Consider the following 22,854-nt stretch of genomic DNA (forward strand, 5'->3'; position numbering starts at 1 on the left):
AGGGATCTCGATTTAAACGCCTGTAATTTTGAGGAATGGCCGTTTTTGCGCAGACTCAATCATGTTGATTCCGTGAGTGCTTGGTAATCCGGTGAATAAAACCCCAACAAGCACTGTTGGCCTCCGAGTACCACGTAGAACGTCGCAACCTATTCAATGAGTTTTCCTCCGTCATCAATTGATAGGCATGCGTCAAACTTCCCAAGGACAGTCAACGGTTTAGCTTTCTCTACTGAATCCTGACAACGCAACATGAACTTTCCGATTGCCTCCTCCTGATTCGGCTTGAGTGTCCAGAAAACATTCGTCTCAAACGTCGTGTGTTGCTTAAGGGAGAAGTACCGTAAACTGGGGGAACTTTGATCAGCGGGGTAACTTTGATCAACATGAAATTTTAACAGATAATCATCATTAACTAAGTTTAAAGTAAAAATTTCTGAAAACTGTTTACTACATTTGAAAGCCTATAAATTAAGTTACAAATAAGCTAAATTTGGTTTTTATTAGAAGATTTTTTATATTAATTCAATTGTAATTTTAAAATGTTAAAATATCGTGGTTTTGGAAGGCTCACAAACAAACATCTCTCCTGATCAAATTTGAGCATTTAGAAGCAAATGGGTTGTCAAATGTGAAAGTTCCACTTTTTTTTTGGTTTGGGTTTAGTGTAAGTGTTATTTTTATGGTCATTTGATGATAATTTTTGAATATTGAAAAAAATCGGTCATTTTCCATGAAAAAGTTCGTATAGAAAAAATGGCTAAAAACCCTATCAAATTATTAAATTTGAAGAAAAAAAGAACATAGGAACAGTGCGAGGACTCAGGGAATTGCATGAAGATAAAATTTCATTTGTTTTTGAGGCCAAAAAATACAAAGAAATGTTTATAATTTTTGCCCCTAAATGTATGCAGCAACATTGTCCATCTTTTGAGTATATTGGTTTTTGAAAGGAAACGTTGAAAAATTCAATCGAGTCCAAACAAAAAATACTGTTATCGATATTTTAAGTCTTCTGTGCTAAATGGCATCAAAACAATAAATTTGAAGATGTTGAGATACGTTTAAACCAAAGTGATCAAAGTTACCCCGAAACTCGAAATCTGGTTTTGTAACAAACATTCAATTATGACCACAAATGTCGTTTGAATTTACTGCAATCAATGATCATGTTTGATACTCCTCACCTCAGTAAGGGATTTAAAGCTTTTAGGTATTACGAAAAAGCAACCCCTTCCAAAATATTCAAAAATGAATGAAAAAAGTGATCAAAGTTCCCCCAGTTTACGGTACGCGTCAAGATGCTGTATCGCGACCGCGTATGGGTCAATCGGCACCCGGGATCGTCGCGAATACCTCCTGGATGTCTGGTCCGACTCGTCTTGTGGAAGAAAAATATTCTTGATGCAAGTTTTGTCAGTCCCTCCTGAAGCCGCAACGATAAAATCGAAATTTCGCTTATACTTGATCCATTCGTACCGAACAATGTTACGGGTAATAGCCTTAAATTTGAAAGTTTGAATTTCCCGCTTCTTTATGTCTGATGAATCCAGATAGATTCCGCTTTCTGTTCTTTAGACAGACAGAACTAAGCTTATTGTGAGTTTTTTTGTGGTGGGGGGGGGGGGGGGGGCTCTTTGTTGTATTGCATGTTTTTGATTGTTGTTTCTACTTCAGCCAGCGAGGACGCTTCCGAATTGACGCCATTAATGCGACTAACTGTTGGCGCTTCGAGCTGCAGGTTGTGTTGGTCATCGCTATTTGTGACTCGGATCAGTTGTTCAAAATGTTCATTCCAACGTTTGAGCTGATCTGTTCGATCTTTCAACAGCTGACCTGCTCGGTCTCTCAGCGTTAGTCTAGCAATAGTCCTTGCGCCACAAAGACGGCGAAAAATGTCATGAATTAATCGGATATCTTCTTTGGCAGCGGCTCTTTCTCCCTGCTCGGCTAGGGAGTTTGTCCAGGCTCTTTTGTCTAGTCCACAAGCTTGTTTAACTGCCTTTTCCAGTTCCGCACATCGTAAGCCGGCAGCTGCTTTGGCTGACACGGTACTTTAGACTGAGTCGATTTGGGGTCATTTTTTGAATTTCTCAAGCCCTGGGGTCTAAAAAGCTTCGTTTTGATTAAAAATTCATCCGAGATGCAAGAAATGGAAAATTCAAAAATGATCCGAAATTGACTCAGTCTACCGGTAAATGCTTGCTCAATTCCGGCATTTCGTTATGCCAGGTTCCTCAGGGCGTATCACAGAAACCTTTTTTGATACTCGCTCTATTTTATTTTTATGTACTGTATGTACTGTATTGTATTATGGCTGCCACAATTTACTGGCGTATTCGATGGCAGTTCGGGAAAGAACAATGTAAATCGAATCAATGGTGTAAGGATTGTCCAGCCTATGACAAATCCTAAATCCTTACTATTCCGTACATGGGCTTGCTTTGGCAATGACTTGTTCAATATGTTTTGAAAAAATTGAGTTCCGCATCCAACTCAACACCTAGGTTTTTTACCAACGATTTTCTAGCAATGATATTAAAACATAAACGTCGCGCAGCACTCCGAGGGGTCCCAAGTGACGCACTTGTGGTACACCACTGTTAACCGAGAATACGCTGGATCTCGCGTTCCCAAGCTTCACGAACTGGACTCTTTATGTTTGGTATGTACTAACGAGCCTAGAGTAAATAAAGAGACGAAATGTCACGATTTCAATTTTTCTGTCAGTGTCATTCCAATCGAGCAAAACCAAGCAGTCTTAAAGGCAGTCCTACAGCAAGGTTGCAAGCTCATTATTTTGAAAGGGATTAGATTGCGCCTCTTTGTTTACTATAGTTTCTTTAATATGAACCAATCCACTGCAGGCAAGAACCGGTAATTCCATTTTTACATGGAACTGACAGGACAGCATTAATGTTAATCACGTCAATAGCCTTTGACAAAATGTATCGACTATTGATCCCTGCATCATCCATAGTGTAGTTCGAGAAACGAATTTGTTGAACGCTTTTTAAAAAAACCGTGTTGGAAGTCTGACATCTTTCAGGTGATGGTCAGATGCAATGTCTGCGCTTCGTGTGTTGCGAACATCAAGAAGGCTCGTTCTCCATTTTCGGCTGATGCAGATGTGGTCAATTTGATTTTCTGTTCGGCCATCTTTTTTTTTTTATTAGTTGATCACCCAGGTGGTAAATCCTTTTTACGGATTGCATTCCAAGGCACGACGAGCCACCGCGTCACCCCAGTTTGCTACTCTAGGTCCATGGGTGCGATTGGACGACTCATGATACTATGTACCCCTACGCCATAAAGTCCACCTGGGGCCTCTGGCCATAATTCTCATCCGGACCTGCAACGAAGGCTATACCCGACATGGGAGACCATACTCGCGCAATGCGCTCCACGGCAAATACTCGTTTATACGTCCTACACCAGCAATCGTCATCCACTCTTACGATTCACGACTCACGGGTTGGCAGTCCGTTCGCCGCTACTCGTGACTCGAGTCCCACATACGGCCTCTTGTCACAATAGTCACGGCCTCTTGACACAATTTGAGACGTCTTGACCCGCCTCTCCTCGTGTCTCGAGAGCCCTCGTTCAGTACGTCTCTTGGCCCAATTCGAGACGAGAACAACTCGCCTCTCCTCGGGTCTGGAGATAACCACACATCCAACTATTTCTCCGTCTCGAATCTTCGAGACTCAACCTGAGGCCCATCCACTGGGCGCCACATGTTACGGCACAAGGCCCCTCTGTCTGTCGTGAGTCAATCGTATCCGCGAATCGGGGCCAGGAACCTCCCCAAAAGGCAGATCGACCGAAACCCGCTCAAACATTTGGTCGTCCCGCATATCGGGGTCGCGACTACCCGATACACGTTCCGACCCTCCCTCTTGCAACTGAGCACTGGTACCAAGGTATCCAGTCACACCACGTTTTTGTCACACTAGGCACACAGCCCGTCGGTAGCTGACTGTACCAAGTGTGACGTGTAGTTCTCTTGGCCGTACATCTACAGGTGACAAGTCTGTAGACACACGTTTCCACTCTAGACCATTGTAAGGTTTCTAACCCGTGTTCTGAGCAGAAAAAAGCTTCAAAATTCCAATAAATGTATTCCAAGCAGGCAAATTGAGAGAACTTTTTTACCAGAAGTAGATACATATTTTTCCTTTTTTTTTGTCGAAACGACAAAAATGAAAATCTTTAAAGCTATAATCTGAATCAGATATTAATTTCTCGTTGAGGTTTAAGTAATAATTTTGATATGCTTCCGTGATCGGGTATATCATTCCCAAATTTCAATGAGATAAGTCATGTTAAACTGATTTGTTTTCTTCAGCTTTGTTGTGAATGCACACAAAGCTACTCGATGTCATGGGTTTTTATTCAGTCAAAATAAAAGTATCGTTCATTATCACCCTCTTTCGGGATTCGCACCGGTTATAACTGAGCTGTGTTATCATCCCATACACAGTGAATGCCTTCTTCTAAATAGCAGATTTGCTCTTTAGAGTGGTTTGAATGCGGGTCAGTTGTTCATTGTATACGGTTTGAATAACATAAAAAAATGTTATTAGATCAAATTTCGTGTAACAATTTATGCATAAGCTGAAATAATATGTGAATCCTCACCACATTGAATAGTAGGATTCTTGAAAAACTAAACATTCAAGCCACCCTAGCTTCTAATACATCACAGGGCACCTGTTTCGAATCTGCGCTCCAGTCGGCCCAAGCCGTGCGTTGCGTTGTCTTCTTTCTTATCACCAGTGATAAAACCGCCAACCACCATCACATCAGTTTATCGAACGGGATCGCTCGGGAGAATACCATTTTTCGCAGTTGTCACAGCCGTCGATTTGGGACTAGCATTGGCCAGGGTGAACGTGTGTCTTGTGACTCGGTAGTTTTCTGCGTTCGTTTTGAGGTTTTGCACTATTTCCCACTGTTAAAAGAAGCACCGGATAGTGAAAGCTGTTTTCCGGAATGTTTTTGGTATATAACTTAAGTTGTCGTAATAAGTTAACATGCTGCTAAAATAGGCTTATGACTAATGACTAACGTATGTGTGTATTTGATTTTTTTTTTTCTTGCAGAACGACGAAGACACATGTTTGATTCGAGTGAAGATTCTGGCGGCTCATTCCCTCACCAAGAAGGATATTTTCGGCTACAGCGATCCCTATGTGAAGGTGGATCTCAACACCATCGTCGGGGATGTCAACATCGATTCGATGGTTACCAAAACTAAGAGAAAGGTATGTACCTAGTCTCTATCTCTAGGGCAAAATGTTTTGCAAACAACTGCGTGCGCAGAAGCAAAAATGTTGTATGTGGAGAATTAGTTAGTTTTATCCGGATGCTTAAACGTCAAACCTTTTCTATAATCCTTTGACTCTATGATAGACAGAGAGGACTTTTTTGGCCATAGGATATATCTTCATGTGTGTTAGACTACTTTTTCTTATAGCCCACAAACTGTAGAATAATACTTGTTTTCAAAAGTTTTCGTATAGGGTTAATTGTAAAATGTTGATAATCTCTAGCCTATTACAGAGCGTAATTGTATTGCCCTTGACCAGGAGGATACTCCTTACAACATACAGTTCACCTTGGGTCTCTTATCGCTGTTTTTATCCCAAACTACGGTAAAGCTTTCCTTAAAAAAGGTGGGAGGTCACGTGGGCGCCATAGCGTTCCACGACACTACTCTTTGGCGGATCTTCTTTTAGAATAAAGATACTCTACGACCTCTCGACCTTACCTCACTGACATCGAGAGTCGTTTAGTACTCAGATGGTACCAAACCGCTAAATACCAATTCGCCTATAACATCCAATGTGGGAAAGGTTACATTGTGACGTATTCACATGATCACTGCTCAGAAGGTCAAGTTTCATGTAGCAAAAGCTTCCGAAAGGACGGAGGGATCATTCTATGTCATTCTCTAAACCAAATGGTGGCCTCATCGGCAAGGATGAAGGATTTAGAGACTAACTCATTGCGCTATACGCCTTGACCTTGTCGAAGTGATTGGCGTTTGAAGCTACCAATTTTTCAACTGAGCGAATCTGTGATCGAAAACTTACTTTGTTCGTGTTTTGTGATTGTTGAGAGTTCCCCCTCTACGTACGTAGTACGAGGATCATATCAACTGCTCAGGTCCTCCTAATTTCTGCAATTGTTTACCCAAATCAACACCGTTTTATTCTTTATTTACATGGTTTTTCGCCTCACGACATAAGCTGATGAACAATCTTCCTCCAATTCACTCGGTCTATGGCATCCGTTCTCCAAATTCGCCAGATCACGCTCCACTTGGTCTAACTACCCCGCTCGTTGTGACCCTGCTCGTCTCTTTCCTACCGGATTGGCAACGAACCTGTTTTGTAGGACAGTCGTCCGGCATTTTCGCAGCATGTCCTACCCAGCGTATCCGCCCAGCGTATCCGTCCAGCCTTAGCCACCTTCTAAGATGGATGATAAAAGGTGGTTCGTAACCTCGTCCCTCGAATACTCCGAGCGTGCGCACGTCCTCATCGAGCAATATCCACGTCTCGTGCCTGTAAAGGATAACCGGTCTAATAATGGTCATGTACAGGTTACACTTTGTGTGAGGGCTAAGTATTCTCGAGGAGAGGTGAGATTTCAAGTCGTTAGAGGAGAGATCGGGCCATGAATCGTGCAGAGGAGAAGTAGCCTCGAGTCGATGCGAGGAGGGGTCGGATCTCGAGTCGTTAGAAGAGAGATCAGGCCTCAAGTCGCGAAGAGGAGAGGTTTGTGTGGGAATCTCGAGTCACTGCGAGGAGATGTCGGTTCTCAAGTCGTAAGAGGAAAGTTCAGGCGTCGAGTCGCAAGGAGGAGAGGTTTTGCTTAAATTGGTCTCGTTAATGAGTATTGCCTTGGAGTGAGTTAGCGCGAATAGACCTCCCACTATTGAAGCATATTGTACTAAACAGTTCGAGGTGGGAACCAGGTCTGCGGCCCCAGGTGGACTTCATGGCGTAGGGGTACTTAGTATCATGAGTCGTCCAATTGCACACATAGACCCAGAGTAGCATACTGGGGGGACTCGGTCGCTCGCCGTGCCTTGGAATGCAATCCGTAAAAAGGATTTACCACCTGGGTGATCAACTAAAAAAAAAAGTATTCTCGACCGCAGTTTCTTGTGGAGTCCATAGTAGGGCACAACTTCCGGTGATCAATCGCCGCCGGATCTCGAGGCTGGTGTCATTGTCTGCGGTTACCAGTGAGCTGAGATAGAAAAAGTCTTCGACTATCTCCAGCTCGTCGCCGTCGATCGTGATTTTGTTATTACCGGAGAAGGGGGTTCAGTCGGTCTTGGATCCGCGTGCCAGCATATACTTCGTCTCTAACGTATTAATTAATAACACAATCCTTCCTACTTCGCGTTTCAGTTTGCGGTAGATCTCCGCCGCCGCCGTAGATGATCTGCCGACAACATGGTTTTGGATCTTCTATCATCTGTCACAAGACATTCTTAGACGACCTTTTTCGATCTTCACGATGATCGCATCGTTCCTACCTCGGGTATGCATGATCCTTCCTCTTGGGATAGCAGCAACCTCCTCTACCTCAGTGGTATCACACGATTCGAATCGACCTTGAACTTAATTATAAATAACAGCTTGCGAAATCAATAGCCTCTCTTGGCTCGTTAGTATCGAACTCATTCCCAAAACTCCATCGTATACCCGTTCCGAAAGCTCTGCTTTTCTGGGGTTTGTTGGGGACAACATCTCAACATGTTTTTCTTCAGTTATCTTTTCCTTGACCTCACATGACTTTAGTAGCGAAGTGCGTTAGTCCTTTTAAATCCCACTATACGTATGCTTTTGAACCAAGTTGTCAAACGAGGCCCTAGACGCCCTCTGCATCACGAGTGTTCATTGCAGCACATCACAGTTAAAACATCGGATAGAAGCATGGCCCCAGCTAACATAAAATCGTAATAGAAATGATAATCCAAATCGGTAGAAGTTGACCTCTTCATGCTCCCCACTCTGAAAGCCGCGAGATTAGCCTCTACTGCTCGTTGTGGTTTACGCACTCCTCTCTTCCTTTATAATACTGCTTGTACTCCGCGAGAACTATGTCGATGGGAATCATGAAGGCGATGACGACAGCTGCATCTGCTGAAATGGTTCTTGTGGATCATTGGCTTATCACACGACGGCTGGACGGGAGACACACTGATCTCACTGATGTTCCTTCCTTTAGCTGAGCTGCCTCTCCTGAGCAAAGTTGCCAACATTTTTTTTTCAAAAATCAGGGAACTGGTGAAATAAAAATCAGGCAACATCAGGCTACGTTTAAGTAACGTAAATTTCGCTCAAAGCGATGACCTTTTTTTCTTTCGATGCTCTGATTCAGTCACATTTTCACTTTTTAACTTCAGCAATGGTACCTTATCCAGTTCCTTACTACCCATTTTTCATCACACTTGTAAAAATCAGGCAAAATCAGGCATATTCTCAATAATCATGAAAATTCAATGGCTTATCAAGTTGTCACGGTGAGCCTCGAAAATTAGGCAAATCCTGAAAAATCAGGCATATTGGCATCTCTGCTCCTGAGGCAGCGTAGTATAGCAGAAAGCAAGAGGGCGAGAGAGATTGAATAAGCTCTGCAAAGTCTATCGGCCGAGAGACCCGCGGCTGCCGATGTTCGTTGGCATTCGTAATAATCCGCTACACATCTCCCCCTTACACAAAAATATGAAAACAGAAACAAAACTCGTATTTTTGGATATTTATATGTTGATATATCTTTCATCCTTATTCAAATTAACATTCCTTCTCAAGGTCTCACATAATACGGTAATCAACGCTGTTTTGTTGTTGATTGCGCATCTGGTCCTGATCAGTATTATCGTTCTATGTCTTTTTCCCACAAGAACGTCGAAGCATGGTTATCGTTCCTCTCTACCTTTAGATAATCTAACGACATAAGTTCTTGCCAGTTCACGACATTATTTTTCTCACTGAAACTACAGACTGACGATTTTCATGTTTTTTTTTATTCAATGTTGTTATATTTTTATGAAAAGTTCAAAACGTCATATGAATGTAAATACCATCTCATCTCAATCAATATTCACTTGGACCACTCGCTCCAACCTTCCTTTTTAACCTTTTCTGTTTTCTGATTTCGGTCCCCCGTTCCAACGATTTCGAAGTCAAGGACCTTCTGTCTCAACTCTATCTGTTGAACCTTCCATTTATCAATCAATGCTCTCGAAGAGACTTTCGGTTTTTTTTCGGTTTTCGACCAGACCGAACTGAACGCCATCCGAAAAATTTAAAACAGCAAATTTTGAAACTTATGTTATCCGAATGCTAAACCAAAAAAACAAAAATAATTCAGTGTAATGTATTGGTTGGATTACAAACTACTGATTTTGATTGATAAGTTTCATAAACTTCGTATACAGTTGAAAATATTTGCATATTATATTTAAGTGACTCGGAAAAATGCTGATGGCGTTCAGTTCGGTCTGGTCGAACCCCGACCATTTGATCCTGAACCTCGCTGTGCAAAATTTCGATTACTAACATAATATTTGATAACATTCAAATATCCTGATACTTCCAATTCTCTCTCGTCAATTTCTGGTTCAGACATTTTCATAGAACCACTTTTCACGGGTATCTTATGCGAACTATTCGTTATTAGTATCAGACCTGCCTATCGAGTGAAAAATTACTAGGCATATATAGTCCGGATTCATAACTAATTTTTCTTCATCGATCTAAAACCTGAACTTAGCAACAAGATCTGCTCTTTCCATCATCCACCAACTGTCTCGATTCGTTACTTACGAGTAACTGACTCGAAGTTGTTTCTCAAACCTCCCTCTGATATTCGATGTTTTGGTCCAAATACAAGAAACGTTGTTTATCTCAACTCAGTAAATTCTTCAAGTGAACCCTTCGGAACATTTTTCAAGTGAGTCATTCCGATCCAAGCTTTCTATTTTGTCCTGCACACTGCGCTCAGCAGAACTTTCCGAACTAAATGACAGAAGGGTTAAGCAAATCGACTTTTATGTACTGGACATCAAGCTCTAGACATATTTTAATGGTCCTCCCAATTCAACGAAAATGAACCTTTAGGACACTCTTCATGTTGGTTCTCCCGATCCAACGGAGATTCGTCAAGTAAACTTTCAAAACACTCTTCATGTTGGTCCTCCCAATCCAACGAAAATTCTTAAAGTGAACCTTCAGGACACTCTTCATGTTGGTTCTCCCGATCTAACTGAAATTCATAAAGTGAACCTTCAGAACACTCTTCATGTTGGTCCTCCCGATCCAACAAAAATTCCGAAACTGAACCTTTAGAACACTCTTCATGTTGGTTCTCCCGATCCAACGAAAATGCCTAAAGTGAACCTTCATAAAACTCTTCATGTTGATCCTTCCGATCCAACAAAAATTCCTTAACCGAACCTTTAGAACACTCTTCATGTTTGTTCTCTCGATCCAACTGAAATTTATAAAGTGAACCTTCAGAATACTCTTCATGTTGGTCCTCCCGATTGAATGAAAATTCCTAAAGTGAACCTTTAGAACACTCTTCATGTTGGTCCTCCCGATCCAACTGAAATTCATGAAGTGAATCTTCAGAACACTCTTCATGTTGGTCCTCCCGATCCAACGAAAATTCGTTAAGCGAACCTTCAGAACACTGTTCAGGTTGGTCCTCCCGATCCTATAGAAATTCGTCAAACGAACCTTCAGAACACTTTTCATGTTGGTCCCCCGATCCAAAGAAAATTCCTAAAGTGAACCTTCATAACACTCTTCATGTTTGTTCTCCCGATCTAACTGAAATTCGTCAATTGAAATTTCATAACACTCTTCATGTTGGTCCTCCCGATTCAACGAAAATTCCGAAAGTGAACCTTCAGAACACTTTCCATGTTGGTTCTCCCGATCCAAAGAAATTTCGTCAAGTGAATTTTAGAACACTCTTCATGTTGGTTCTCCCGATCCAACTGAAATTCGTCAATTGAACTTTCAGAACACTTTTCATGTTGGTCCTCCCGATTCAATGAAAATTCCTAAAGTGGTTTACAACTATTTCATGATATTGTGGCGTTTTGCTTCATGTTCATTTAAATTGGGCTTGAGAACAGTGGTTTGACAAGATTAAGCTGGATTAAAGGATTTTATGGAAATGTCAGGATATGTGGATCGGAGCTTCTTTAACAGTTCCTCGAACATAGTAAGTGTGTTGAACTACACCGACTTCACACCGAGTGGATTCAGATCTTCTCCTTGCTGTTATACTTCGAATGATGAACGATGACGTTGAAGCCCTTGCAGTTCAGATTTTTCGAGGGCTTCTCAACGTTGATGATCCGATAGATTGGGTTGCTTCTTCAGTTTGTTCAACGTCGGAGTGGTTACAGCTTGCCCATTTTTTTTTTCCTGTTGGGGAGAGAGTCCACTGCGACCATTAAGTTGATCTATTGTGGTTTACCCCGCGTTATTATTTTTACTTTGCTATGCTACTTGACACCCCGCACTATTGGTTGAAGTTGCAGTTGTTTACCGGTAGCACTACGAGCACACACATAACTAGGTAGGATCTCCAAGTGCAATCTAAGTTCCCTTGAAAAGATCCATCCACAATGCATGTGCTGCATCATTGAGGCGTACAATTCCTAGGTATACACGGCTAGCATTTCACTAATGCTCAAACCGCCAACCTTCTTCATACTATGTGTGCCAGGTTATGTCACGACCAGGATTCGATCTCATGATCGTTGGCTTAGAAGACAAGGATGCTATCCTCTAGGCCACAATCTGCTGGCATGGGCAGCTTGCCCATGGATCTCTATCTGTGTCCCGATTGGAATCCTTCGCAGTATCGTTGATTAAAGCCGCCTAAGAAGAAAAACCGTCAGTGTCATTCTTTGTTTATTCGAGACATAAGGTCATCGAGAGGAGTCCAGTTTGAAGGACGTAACTCAAATTTACTAAAAAAAAAACGATTCTCGTGCATTAAAAAAAAGATTAAAAAAAAACATTAACAAACCTTTTCATTCATTTTAATAAACACCAAAACACTTGTTCCTTCGCTTTCAGACCCTCAACCCGGTGTGGAACGAGGAGTTCATTTTCCGGGTGAAACCCAACGAGCACAAGGTGGTGTTTCAGGTGTACGACGAGAATCGCCTGACCCGAGATGGGTTTCTCGGGATGGTGGAGGTGACCCTCATCAATCTCCCGCGGGAGCAGGAGGGACGAACGATCGCGACCAAAAACTACCCACTGCGCCCGAAAACAATCTCCGGCCGGTTGCGATCCAAGATTCGTGGCTCGCTCGATATCTACCACGCTGTGATACGGGACCAGGATGCGCCGGAACAGAGCAATGCCTGGCAATCGGTCGAGCAACCGTCCAATGCTACGGTGAGTTCGGTTGGAAAATATTAAATCAAATTTTCTAAACAATTTCTTTCATTTTAGCTGCGAGCGGCCCAGGAAGCGGTAGCCAATGCGGATGCCCTTCCGCAGGGCTGGGAAGAGCGGCAGGATGCCATCGGGAGAACTTACTACGTGAATCACATTGCCCGCACCACCCAGTGGGAGCGGCCAACTACGGCACCGTCCCAGCCGCTGATCAACGAAATGACCGCGGCGTTCCAGCGGAGGTTCCACATTAGCAACGATCCGGGAGACACTGGCGGCGGCGGCGGCGGTGGAGGTGCCGGAAGTAATGCGGTAAGTTTGGGGATTTTTGTTTTCTTTATCGGCATATTGGTAACTACCTACAGGTGTATAGAATTGGTTTCCCCAATTTTTGGGATATGGATGATTAAACGCTGAAGGCTTAAAATTGGACAAATTATTTATCCAACACATCGCCGATCAAATACGAGATATCTCGTTTTTTCACTTGTCGCGAATGTGCTACATTCAAAAGAATAACTCAATTGTTACAAATTTAATCTTGAAACTATATTTTGCAAAATTGAACACCAAACTTTTGCAAATAAAAAATGCTTAATTTGTAGAATTTGGACCAGATATTTCTGAGGTATAGAATGTCGAAAATCGGTGTTTTCCGGCTAAGATTTCTTCGCGGTCCTTAATCTGTTAAGTTGTAAAAGTGAAAACTTTCAATGGGAAAGTAAAAATCTGTACTGAGCCATCGATATATAGGCCAGTATTTAACTTTAATCCGCTCTAGAGTGTCAATTTGATAATATTCGATGAAACCGTCTAGTTTATTTTCTACAGCGTTTTTCCCGTGAAGCAATTTAAACCGGGACAGGCCTTACACTTTTTCCAGGAATTTACCACCTTGTTGCATTCTTCCCTAACACAATGTTGCGGATTGTCTTTATTTTGTTGCGTATAAGCTTAAAGCGGTATTCTTCAAGTTCTGTAACAAAAAAAAAACAACTTCGTAAGGCCGAGTCAGCGTTTCGCAAGTAGTGATATTTATTTATTTTTTTGCTTGAACATTTTCCTTAGAACTGACATAAAATGTAATCAAGGCATGAATCGATTCAACTGTACACAAAAAGTAGCATTACAAACTTGTTTTTTTTCTACAGCAATCATTAGCAGCAAACATTTATGAAACCGATAGTCGCTTTACTCGTTCATGGCCCGGTAGATCCATACGAGGGCCAGGACAAAGACGATTCCCAGAACGATGGTCAACACCGTCAAAAGGGTAGCCTTGAACCAGCTTCTGCCGGAATCGTTCCCCTCCTGAACGCAAATCCCTTCGATTTCGACGTTATTATAGTAACAGGAGGCGTCATCGGCGTCGGAAGAAACGGTGATGTTCAATCGTTTGAAAGCCTTGGCATATTCTGGAACTTTATCATGCGGGAATCTGTTTGAATGTATGAGTATTTCGTACACTTTAGGCATGGATTCGACCATTTTGGATGGGTTTATCTCGCTTAGCATGTTGTGCTCTAAATTGAGAGATTCCAGCGACGGAAGTTCCAGGTCTCCTCTGATGGTTTTGATGTGATTGGAATATAAACCCAACGTTATCAAGCTGTTGGGGAAGTGCTCTCCAGAGATACTCGTTAATTCGTTGTGGTTAAGATAGAGGTGTTTCAGTTTCTTTAGATTAACTAGCGGATTATCGTCCAAGTTTAAGATTTGATTAGAAACTAGGACAAGCGTTTCCAAGTTCACCATGTTGGAAACATTTTTAATATCGACTATTGCATTACGGCTCAAATCTAGATAAATAATATTCGGCGAGTCTGCGGTGGCTTCTAGAGCAAATGATGTCAGGTGGTTGTCGTCAAAGTTGCCATGCCTAATTTTTGCCGGTATGATAAGCTCCTTCATTCCGGCGTTGATGATTTCGACCGAGACAGGTTGTCCAAGTTGTTTGTACAATTGAAGATCGAATGTGCGCACTACCGATTCAATACTTCTGGACCAGCCTGCCGTACCAATTCGGACGTGGGTTTGGTTTCCGGGAAATTCGTGATTGTGCGACTTTTCCGGATCGTAGAAAACGCTATGCATTTGACAGACTTCGTTTCCCGACGGTACACAGCTATACTTTTTCGCTTCGATGAGTGAAGCCATTGCTACGACAAGCATCACAAAACGCCTATAAACGTTCAATTAAATGGAAGTTATACATAACTGGATTCAACATTTGATCGATTCTTCACTCACCATTGTCTCACTTTCATTTTGCTGATGTGGTTGCGAGAAATTTGAATTAAATTTGAACTGCGTTGATCTCTTCTGCTCAACTATGGAAAGGGACCTGTTTTTCACTGCTACTCAAATGCGACTGTATTGCAAATTGTATTCCTGCATTTGAGAAGATTATTCACAGAACCGACTGTTTATTGAGTTTAATTCAAAGTAAAAACGCATTTCCGTTATCAGTAAATCGATTCAATCGATGCCGAGAATTGTTTCTTGTATGATGCCGATTCATTTCAAAACAAAACTGTAAGAAAGACCAATTTTCGATCGGATTCATAAACAGTGAAAGTGCATGCATATTAGACTGAGTCGATTTGGAGTCATTTTTGAATTTCTCAAACCCTGGGCTCCAAAAAACTTCGTCTTGGCCCAAAACTCATCCATGATTTTTTGCAGAATTTTTGAGTAACGTTGTAACATGAGTAAATTTGGACTTTAAAGTTTGTATGGGAAAATTGAATATTTTGTACTGAAAAATCAACATCATTTTTGTTTCTTCTGTGGAACCGAGCCAGTTGATGGGTTTTGTGCCAATTTATAAATTCTCTAAAGGAAATTTTTCGTTGAACAACTTTGTTCAAGACGGTAGCTTCGTATCTTATTAGTCAAAAAAGTTATTAGCTGTTTTACAGGGGTATGTCTTTTTGCATCGATAAACAATAAATTCCATTGACATCACTGCTGGATGCCTAGCGAGGTATTGCATGACTACTTTTCATGCGATACTTCGTAGCGATACTATGTAGAAAATGTAGGAGGTTCAAATGTGCTACATTGAAATAAACATATAAATTGATCAAAACAACAATCTTTTATTTCAAATTTTTAAATTTCCCCTGTAAACAAATCGGTATCGAATTTTGAATACGGCGAATGCGCCAACATAACTATTTCGAGAAAAACGCGTTCAAAGTTTGACAGCTCCATAAGCTCCCAGCAAAATTTTTTTTTGTTTTTATTATTTATCGAAAGCCAATTATCCTTCAGTCAACGTAGTACAATCAAAATGTAGGTCTCCGAACGTGCTTTATCACCATGCTGATAACTCCATTTGTTTACATTTGGCGCATTCGCCCTATTCAAAATTCACTAACGGAATTACTTTTTCAAAATTCACTGGTAAAATTCGACTTGTTCGCCCTTGAGTTTAACCACTCGCCGCAGACGGTCGAGGAACGCATCGTATGAGGCCCGCAGGTGTTCTTGTGGTATTTTATCCCAGGCTGCCACGAAATGTCGCTTCAAAACCTCCACACCTTCATGTTTCTTAGACAGACTTCGGTCTTCAACATACTCCAAACAGCGAAGTCCATAAGGTTCAGGTCTGGCGAACTCGTCGGCCACTCGGAGCTTGAAATGAACCCTGGAAAATGTTGCGCAATCCAAAGTTGGGTTTTCTTCGCTTTGTAAGTCGGCGTCTAGTTGGAAAACCCAATCCCTGGAATCAAAATGTCGACGGGTCCATGGTTAGACTACATTCTGTAGAACTATTTCCTGATATGTTTTTTGGTTGATCTTCACTCCTTCAGGGACAAAAACCAGCGAAGTCCGGCCATCACGGGTGATTCCGGCCCAAACCATCAAAGATGCTGGTTTCTGTTGCCGGGAGGCCGTCAGCAAGTCGGCATGGCTTCGTGATCTGTCTGGCAACCAAACTCTGTCGTTCTGCTTATTCACGAACTGCTGTACGGTAAAGAGTTTCTCGTCTGTAAACACGATATTCTGAAACCTTCCTTCCGCGGCCCTCTTCAGCAGCGCCTTCGCTCTTTTTACCCGTTCTTGTTTCTGCTTCACCGTAAGATATTCAACCTTTTGGATTTTGTAGGGCTTGGTCTAAAGTTTATCTTTCAGGATCCGACGGAGTCTTCGATCCGATATGTTGAGATCCTCTGCCAATTTAGTGGCACTACGACGAGGATTTCTCTTAAGACGCTTCTTGACGATTTTCGCCATGGCAGGTGTCACTACAGTAGGTCTGCGTCCCAGACCATACCGTTTTTTGGCCCTTCCGGTCTCCAGGTATCTTTTAACTGTACGGTATATAAAACTTCTGCACACACTTATATCGGACAGCTCACGAACTATGTTCTTTTGCCGTTTGCCAGCTAGGAACAAGGCAACCACAGCGCTACGTTTCTGTACGAGATCCATTTTCATTCCATGATAGCTAAAACTTAATGTAAACAAAGCGACGAGGGGTCGTTCAATACTGTTTCGTGTGCAACGAAATAATTACTTATTGGACTTATTATTTTTCAAATAAAAAAAGGAAATTGGTTTCCATTGCGCATGTATTCTACATTCATGATTAAATTGGATTAACTCACGTGATTCTTCTAGTCATCTTATGACGTCCCATGATGGTCGCATGCACTTCCGCTCCGAATTTCGCCAACTAAAGACTTGGCTCTGCTACCCCGGACAAAACGAGCCTGAGAAGGAATCAGCGGGCTCCGCCCAAGCTTTCCAATTCCTACCAATAGCTGACGAAATGTCGATACTGTGCTGTAGACCTGGAGGGAGCCAAGTGGCTGGCGAACGCCCGGATGCCAATGTGCTTGTTGAGAACATGCAGGTTTGCCGGGCACCGGACCTCCGGGTCCTGCTTGTGTAAAACGACTAAGAACTCACTGGTTGCGTCCAATGATGAGATACCACCGGAAGTGATGTTGGCAGCTGCTGGGAGAAAAATCCCTGTAGAACAAAAACCCTGCGGACAAAGCCCAATTAGTTTTCCAATTTGGCTCATGGTTCCTTTTTTGTGTTGCTTACCCGATATGAGGTCTTCTGCAGCAATCGTTCTGGTGCTTTGTTCTATGCTTTGATTGTGCGGTGGTGATAACAACCAGGTTAGCAACACGTTGTTTCCAGCTTTGAGTTTAACTCACCAGATGTTCTGCAGCTCTTTTTTTTTATTGCACCGTTCGATGGTTCGCGACTTTGCGAATAATTCGTGGGCGAACTCAAACCACGGATGGGTCTTAAACCAGCACTGGCCTGTTTGACCGGCGGAACAACCTGGCAAGAATAAAATTACGTAAGCGGGCTTTGCTCTTTTTTGGAAGGCAGTTTTTTTTTGCGACTCACCAGCAGCTGTGGACGACGACCGTTCCCAAGCGTCGTTGCGGAGAGTTTCCGCGGGTAACTTTTGGAGATGACCTCCTCGTGCGCTGGCTCAACCCGTCCGGATCACGTGGACACCACTTCCTTTTCTTCCACTGAGGAACAGCACGACCGGCCAATTCCTCTTCCCACGCAACTTTCGTTTTTTTTCTTTTTCTTTTGCACTGAAGCAAATTGAATTGTAGGAGTTCGTGCTTCTTTGATATTTTCACTGTTGCACGAGGGGTCTCCTAATTCGTACAAATACTCGTCCACACTGAGTGGAGCTACGAGGTAACTTTACGGCTCAAAATTTCATGAATGTGTGTTGACTACATAACTGACTAATTATTGTTACAACTGTTGAAGTAATGTAGCAGTTCAATTGCCTGACCCTGTAAATAAATTTTTCGCTCCTCGAGACGGCATCCAACATCGATCGAAATTTACTGCAGTCTACAACTCCTTCCGAAGGTAGTCATAATCAATGCGAACGGTGAACACGTTCCTCTTCAAACCCTGGATAAAGGAGTGTTCGGGTGTCTGATTAACGTCACGCTAGAGTGGTGAGGCCACAAGTCTTAACCTATTTTGGTACTTCATGAAACATCCATAATCATGTTGTCTCCGACGAAATGGTGCGGTACTCATTGACGATCCGAGGTGTCCACCATTATCCTCGCCTCCAAGAGGCTTAAAATCCCAAATAAAACAACAAAACAAACAAACAGAAATGTTTTCGATAACATCAGGTTGGTTATCAGGACTCAGGACCATCTCCATTTTGTGGTGAACCAACTGCAAACTGTTTGAGTACATCCGGTTTTTAACCGCTTTCAAACAGTAAAGCTGAACTGATTGTTACTGTCTGTCTTCGCCCTGGTGTACCGTGGGATGCGTTTTTCAGGATCATCTTTTCCAGAACTCCTCCAACTGTGTTCCACTCTGTACAACCAACAAGCCTAGAGAGGCCGAAGACGCAAAAGACCACCCTAAAGGTTAATTACCTTGATGGGGTAAAGTAAGTAGATGAACTGCGCAATGCCTGAATTTCGCCACTCGAGATTCGTGCCAATGACTTATACCGTATTTGTTTATGCCGAGTGTTGCACTAGTGTTGCACTGGTGCACCACTAGGTGCTGTCAAACTGTTTGTTTATTCGGACGGTTTTGCACTGGTTTTGACCTGGTGTTGCACTGCCATCGGGCGGTGCTGCCCCGAAAATTTTGTCAGTGTTGCGAGAGAGCGTGTGAGTGAGCGAGGTAGCAATACACTGGCGAGGATTTGTGTTTGTTTTTATCGGGTACGGTGGAACACTCCACGAGTGGAGAAAACAAATACAGTATTAGAGTCAGGCCGAACAACAACAGCCCCCTTTTCTGATGCACTGCCGGCAGTGCCCAAGCAGTGTCGAAGCTATAGGAGAAAGTGTAGAAATGTTAAAATATGGATAAAAGCATGATCACTGCGAACCGGAGTAGGTCGTGGGTTTGTGGCGAACAGTATCCAAAGAATGCCGTCTAAGCTGAGCTATGCACCCAGCTTGAACTTTTTCCGCAGTTGAAATCGTAGAGACAAGGGTATTTTATTTTGCAATCTAAGAATACCCACACGGAGTACTTTCTTCGCCAGCAGAAGTTGTTCGAATCGGCGTAGGACGGATTTTTTCACCAAAATTCATTTAAGTAGTTACGTAGAAACTCAACAAGTTCAGGAGATCAATCCGCCTCGCAAAGTAAAAAGAAATTCATTAAGAGTGACGGATGCGCGTTCAGGATAATCGAGTAGGATTCGTTCATTCTTTGCGTTCGAAAAATGGTGCACAGCGGCGATTTACTTTAGTTCCTCGCTCAAGACTTTCGGCACCAGCTTCTCGTACCTATACTTTGCTCAATGCAAGATGCTTTGCAACAATGAGTTGATTCTGACTAAAAGGACGGTGACTTTCTTTCGTCCAGAAAATTTCCAGTTTTCGATTTGTAGGTGCTTTTTCATAGTTTTACTTCACTTGTTTCAAACCGAATAAACGACACCCGCGCTAAGTTAGTATACTAGTCGACTACATGTTATAAATCCTTCTGGTTTCAAGTATAAATTCAAAAAAAAAGTTTCAACTTTAACAAACGACATAAGCTAAGCTATATTCCTCTCGGTGTTATAAAGTCCCAAACACCTATCTGCTCATCTGCCGCAGCACCCACCAGGTGCACAGGATGATCAATGCCAACATCCCGAGAGTCACCAGACTGAGCAACACCGACTTGAGCCATCCGGCACCCATCAGCTCCGGGGTGGCACAGACACCATCGATTTCCACCTCGCTGTGGTAGCAGCTGGCCTCGTCCATGCTGGAGACGTAGGTGATGTTGTGATGTTTGAGCTGTTCGATCACCCGCCTTAGGTCGCTGTGGCCGAGATCGTTTACCCCGATCAGGAAGGTATTCAATTTCGGCATCGCTTCTAGAATTTTTGGAATGTCTAGGCTCGAGAGGTCGTTCCGCTCCAGGTTTAGTCTTTCCAGGACGGGGAACGATAGTCCGGTGTAGTTGATCTTGGTGATGTCGTTAGCGAAGAGTGAGATGTAGACCAGAGAGGGTGGGAAATCTTCACTTTGAAATGTTGCTATGCTGTTGTAGTTCAGGAAGAGAACTTCAAGCTTAACCAGTGGCTTGAAGGGGTGTTCTTCCAGGGAATCTATTCCGTTCGAAATGAGATTCAGATGAACTAGGTTGACCAAAATAGACACATTTGTTATGTTGGAGATATAATTGCTGGACAAATCTAGATATTGGAGGACCGGCGTTTCGGAGCCTTCTTCTAGAGAAAACCATTTGATGTCGTTATTGGCAAAACCTCCATGACGTAGTTGTCGTGGGACTTCCATTGACTGCATATCTGAATTCATGATTTCCAACATCGGAGGGCTGCCCAACTCCTTGTACAATTGGCCGTCCAAATGTTCGATGACCGATTGTATTCCCTTGTTCCAACCATCGTTTCCGATCCGAACGTAGGAATAGTTCTGAGGAAAGACGTATCTTACCGAAGCATTACGTTTGTAGAAAACGTCATGGATGAGGCAGAACTGATCGTAGCCAGTTTGAAAACATTTATGGGTAATGGTTGTTGCGTCGCCATAATTTATCAACATCAAGGCGAAAAAGATTGTTGTTATCCTGTAATCGACAAGTGTGAGAACTTTTGAGGAATAGGTTTTTCCAAAAAATAATCTTACCAATAACCGGCCTTCATCTTCCGTGATGCTGTTTTCTAGCAGAACGCTCTTAAATGTAGACTAAATTCAACCGAGCCGCGCACTATGTGTGATCTACGATGTACGGCCGCCTGGCTGGCTGGATGCTGTTCTCTCTCAATAGTGATAAGAGCCTTCCCCAGTCAAGTTTTAGAAGATAGGGTGGGCGTACCCAACTTCGGATCGGCTCAACTGTAACAATTAAAAACATCACGCCGCTCACGGCTGTGATTGTTAGTAAAGATCTGCGTTTAATGAAATTTCCTTTAGGTGTAGTGACACGGCTTAAATCTCTCTGGGAAAAAAGGAACTAAATACAAACAATTAATCAGAAACGCATCTCGAACTTCGTTCAAAGGCTGATTTGTTTGTGTTTTTTTTTCCTTCAAACAAACGTTTTACGCCCAACATTTCTCCCTTCAGCCGTCAGTCAGGGCTAGAAGGATGCAGATAAGTGACGCGTGGTTCTGTTCCATGGAATTATCACAGAGTTTTTTTCTTCTAATTTTAACCGCGCCACTGCCGATCGATCGAGTGAACCGATTAGCATTGGCATTAGCATGACGGATCTGATACAGTTTAAGTTTAAGTAGACAGTAAATAATCTAACACACACAGAACGAACAATTAATTTCAACTACCAAGTAAGTTAGTTAGTTGATCCGACTCGGTTGTCGGTTCTTGGTTTGGCTCTGAGTAGTTAGTTGAATCGAATGCATTCGAGTACTGGTTTTGTGAAGTTGGTCATAGCTACACATTATCTTGTTAATGCGGTGTAATTTGTTAATAACTACCAGCATCGAGGAGGATGTGTGTAGGCGTATAAAATAAAAACAAACAGTAATTTATACTAACATTAAACTTGAGCATGGTGACCACTGCTGAGTGCTGACCACCCTGACTGTGAAATTTGAACAGAAACTTACACTCAGATCCGTACGAAGAAAGCATCAATGCAATGGAGGGGCGATTTATGATACACAAATATCATAGTTTGTAGCCAAGTCAGTAGATGAAAATGAATGCACAAAAATACAAATAGTGGGACTTATTCTACGATTCGAGTGACGTTACGTGCGAAATTTCACTTCTTCATTCTGACCCAAGAAATTCGTTTGGAAGGGATCGTAATCTTGGCTGAGCAGCGAAGTCCAGCCTAAAAATTTTACTCTGGAATGGTAATTGGAATCAAGATGTGATCAGGATGTGAAACGTCACAAGTCACGCCACGCGACTCGCAGAATAAGCCTCAATAACAGACTTTAACCCGCATCCATCCCTGAGATTTTTACCCGTTACAGTCCCTGGAGTGATACTCTTGACTAAAACCAATATATCTCTCTTGTTTCTCAACCGATTTTTAAAAAAAATATAGTTTTGGAAACCTCGTAATGTAACTCAAATATGTTTGTCAAACAATATTCAGCTACAACACTTCAGTTTTTCGTTATTCAAAGTCTAAGAAAAAAAAATCCGAAAAAACATGTTTTGGAAAAAAAGAAAAAAGTTGAAGTTAGAAGCTATACGTTGCACATTAGGATATATTTTTTTGAAATTTTTTGAGATCATGGCCCTAAAAAATTAGAAAAAAAGTGTGAAAACCGTACTTTTCAGTCAATGAACCGTCAAGATTGAAGTCAACGTATGGCTTTTAACTTCAGCTTTCTTGGACACTAAATGAATTTTTTTTTACCATTCCGTAGCTGATCTACAATTTTTTCCGAAGTATTTTTTTCGGATTTTTTTTTTAGACCTTG

General features: G+C 42.3%; 3 protein-coding genes and 1 long non-coding RNA gene across 6 annotated transcripts in view; 1 reads left to right on the forward strand and 3 right to left on the reverse strand.

Moving 5' to 3' along the window:
* LOC129758348 (E3 ubiquitin-protein ligase Nedd-4) overlaps window positions 1–22,854 on the forward strand; it is a 55,754-nt gene that overhangs the window by 11,839 nt on the left and 21,061 nt on the right. For 2 of the 3 annotated variants that reach the window (XM_055755852.1, XM_055755854.1), the window contains exons 2-4: window positions 5,106–5,267; window positions 12,126–12,452; window positions 12,510–12,764. In XM_055755852.1, coding sequence (XP_055611827.1) covers window positions 5,106–5,267; window positions 12,126–12,452; window positions 12,510–12,764 — 744 coding nt within the window. Of the gene's footprint in view, window positions 1–4,858; window positions 5,005–5,105; window positions 5,268–12,125; window positions 12,453–12,509; window positions 12,765–22,854 lie in introns of those variants that run through there. The other variant, XM_055755853.1, reaches the window with a different exon arrangement.
* On the reverse strand, window positions 13,450–14,853 carry LOC129758352 (leucine-rich repeat neuronal protein 1-like). The gene is made up of 2 exons (XM_055755857.1): window positions 14,703–14,853; window positions 13,450–14,634 (listed from the first exon to the last, which is right to left on the reverse strand). The coding sequence occupies exons 1-2, from the start codon at window positions 14,717–14,719 to the stop codon at window positions 13,644–13,646; spliced, it is 1,008 nt and encodes a 335-aa protein (XP_055611832.1). The 5' UTR covers window positions 14,720–14,853; the 3' UTR covers window positions 13,450–13,643.
* Window positions 16,989–18,361, reverse strand: LOC129758355 (uncharacterized). Its single transcript, XR_008739955.1, has 3 exons — window positions 17,829–18,361; window positions 17,514–17,759; window positions 16,989–17,451 (listed from the first exon to the last, which is right to left on the reverse strand). It is a non-coding gene; the product is annotated as an uncharacterized LOC129758355 (long non-coding RNA).
* Window positions 19,821–21,225, reverse strand: LOC129758350 (uncharacterized). Its single transcript, XM_055755855.1, has 2 exons — window positions 21,080–21,225; window positions 19,821–21,020 (listed from the first exon to the last, which is right to left on the reverse strand). The coding sequence occupies exons 1-2, from the start codon at window positions 21,094–21,096 to the stop codon at window positions 20,018–20,020; spliced, it is 1,020 nt and encodes a 339-aa protein (XP_055611830.1). The 5' UTR covers window positions 21,097–21,225; the 3' UTR covers window positions 19,821–20,017.

The sequence above is a fragment of the Uranotaenia lowii genome, chromosome 3 (genome assembly GCF_029784155.1).
Source record: "Uranotaenia lowii strain MFRU-FL chromosome 3, ASM2978415v1, whole genome shotgun sequence".
In the NCBI taxonomy this organism is placed as follows: domain Eukaryota; kingdom Metazoa; phylum Arthropoda; class Insecta; order Diptera; family Culicidae; genus Uranotaenia; species Uranotaenia lowii.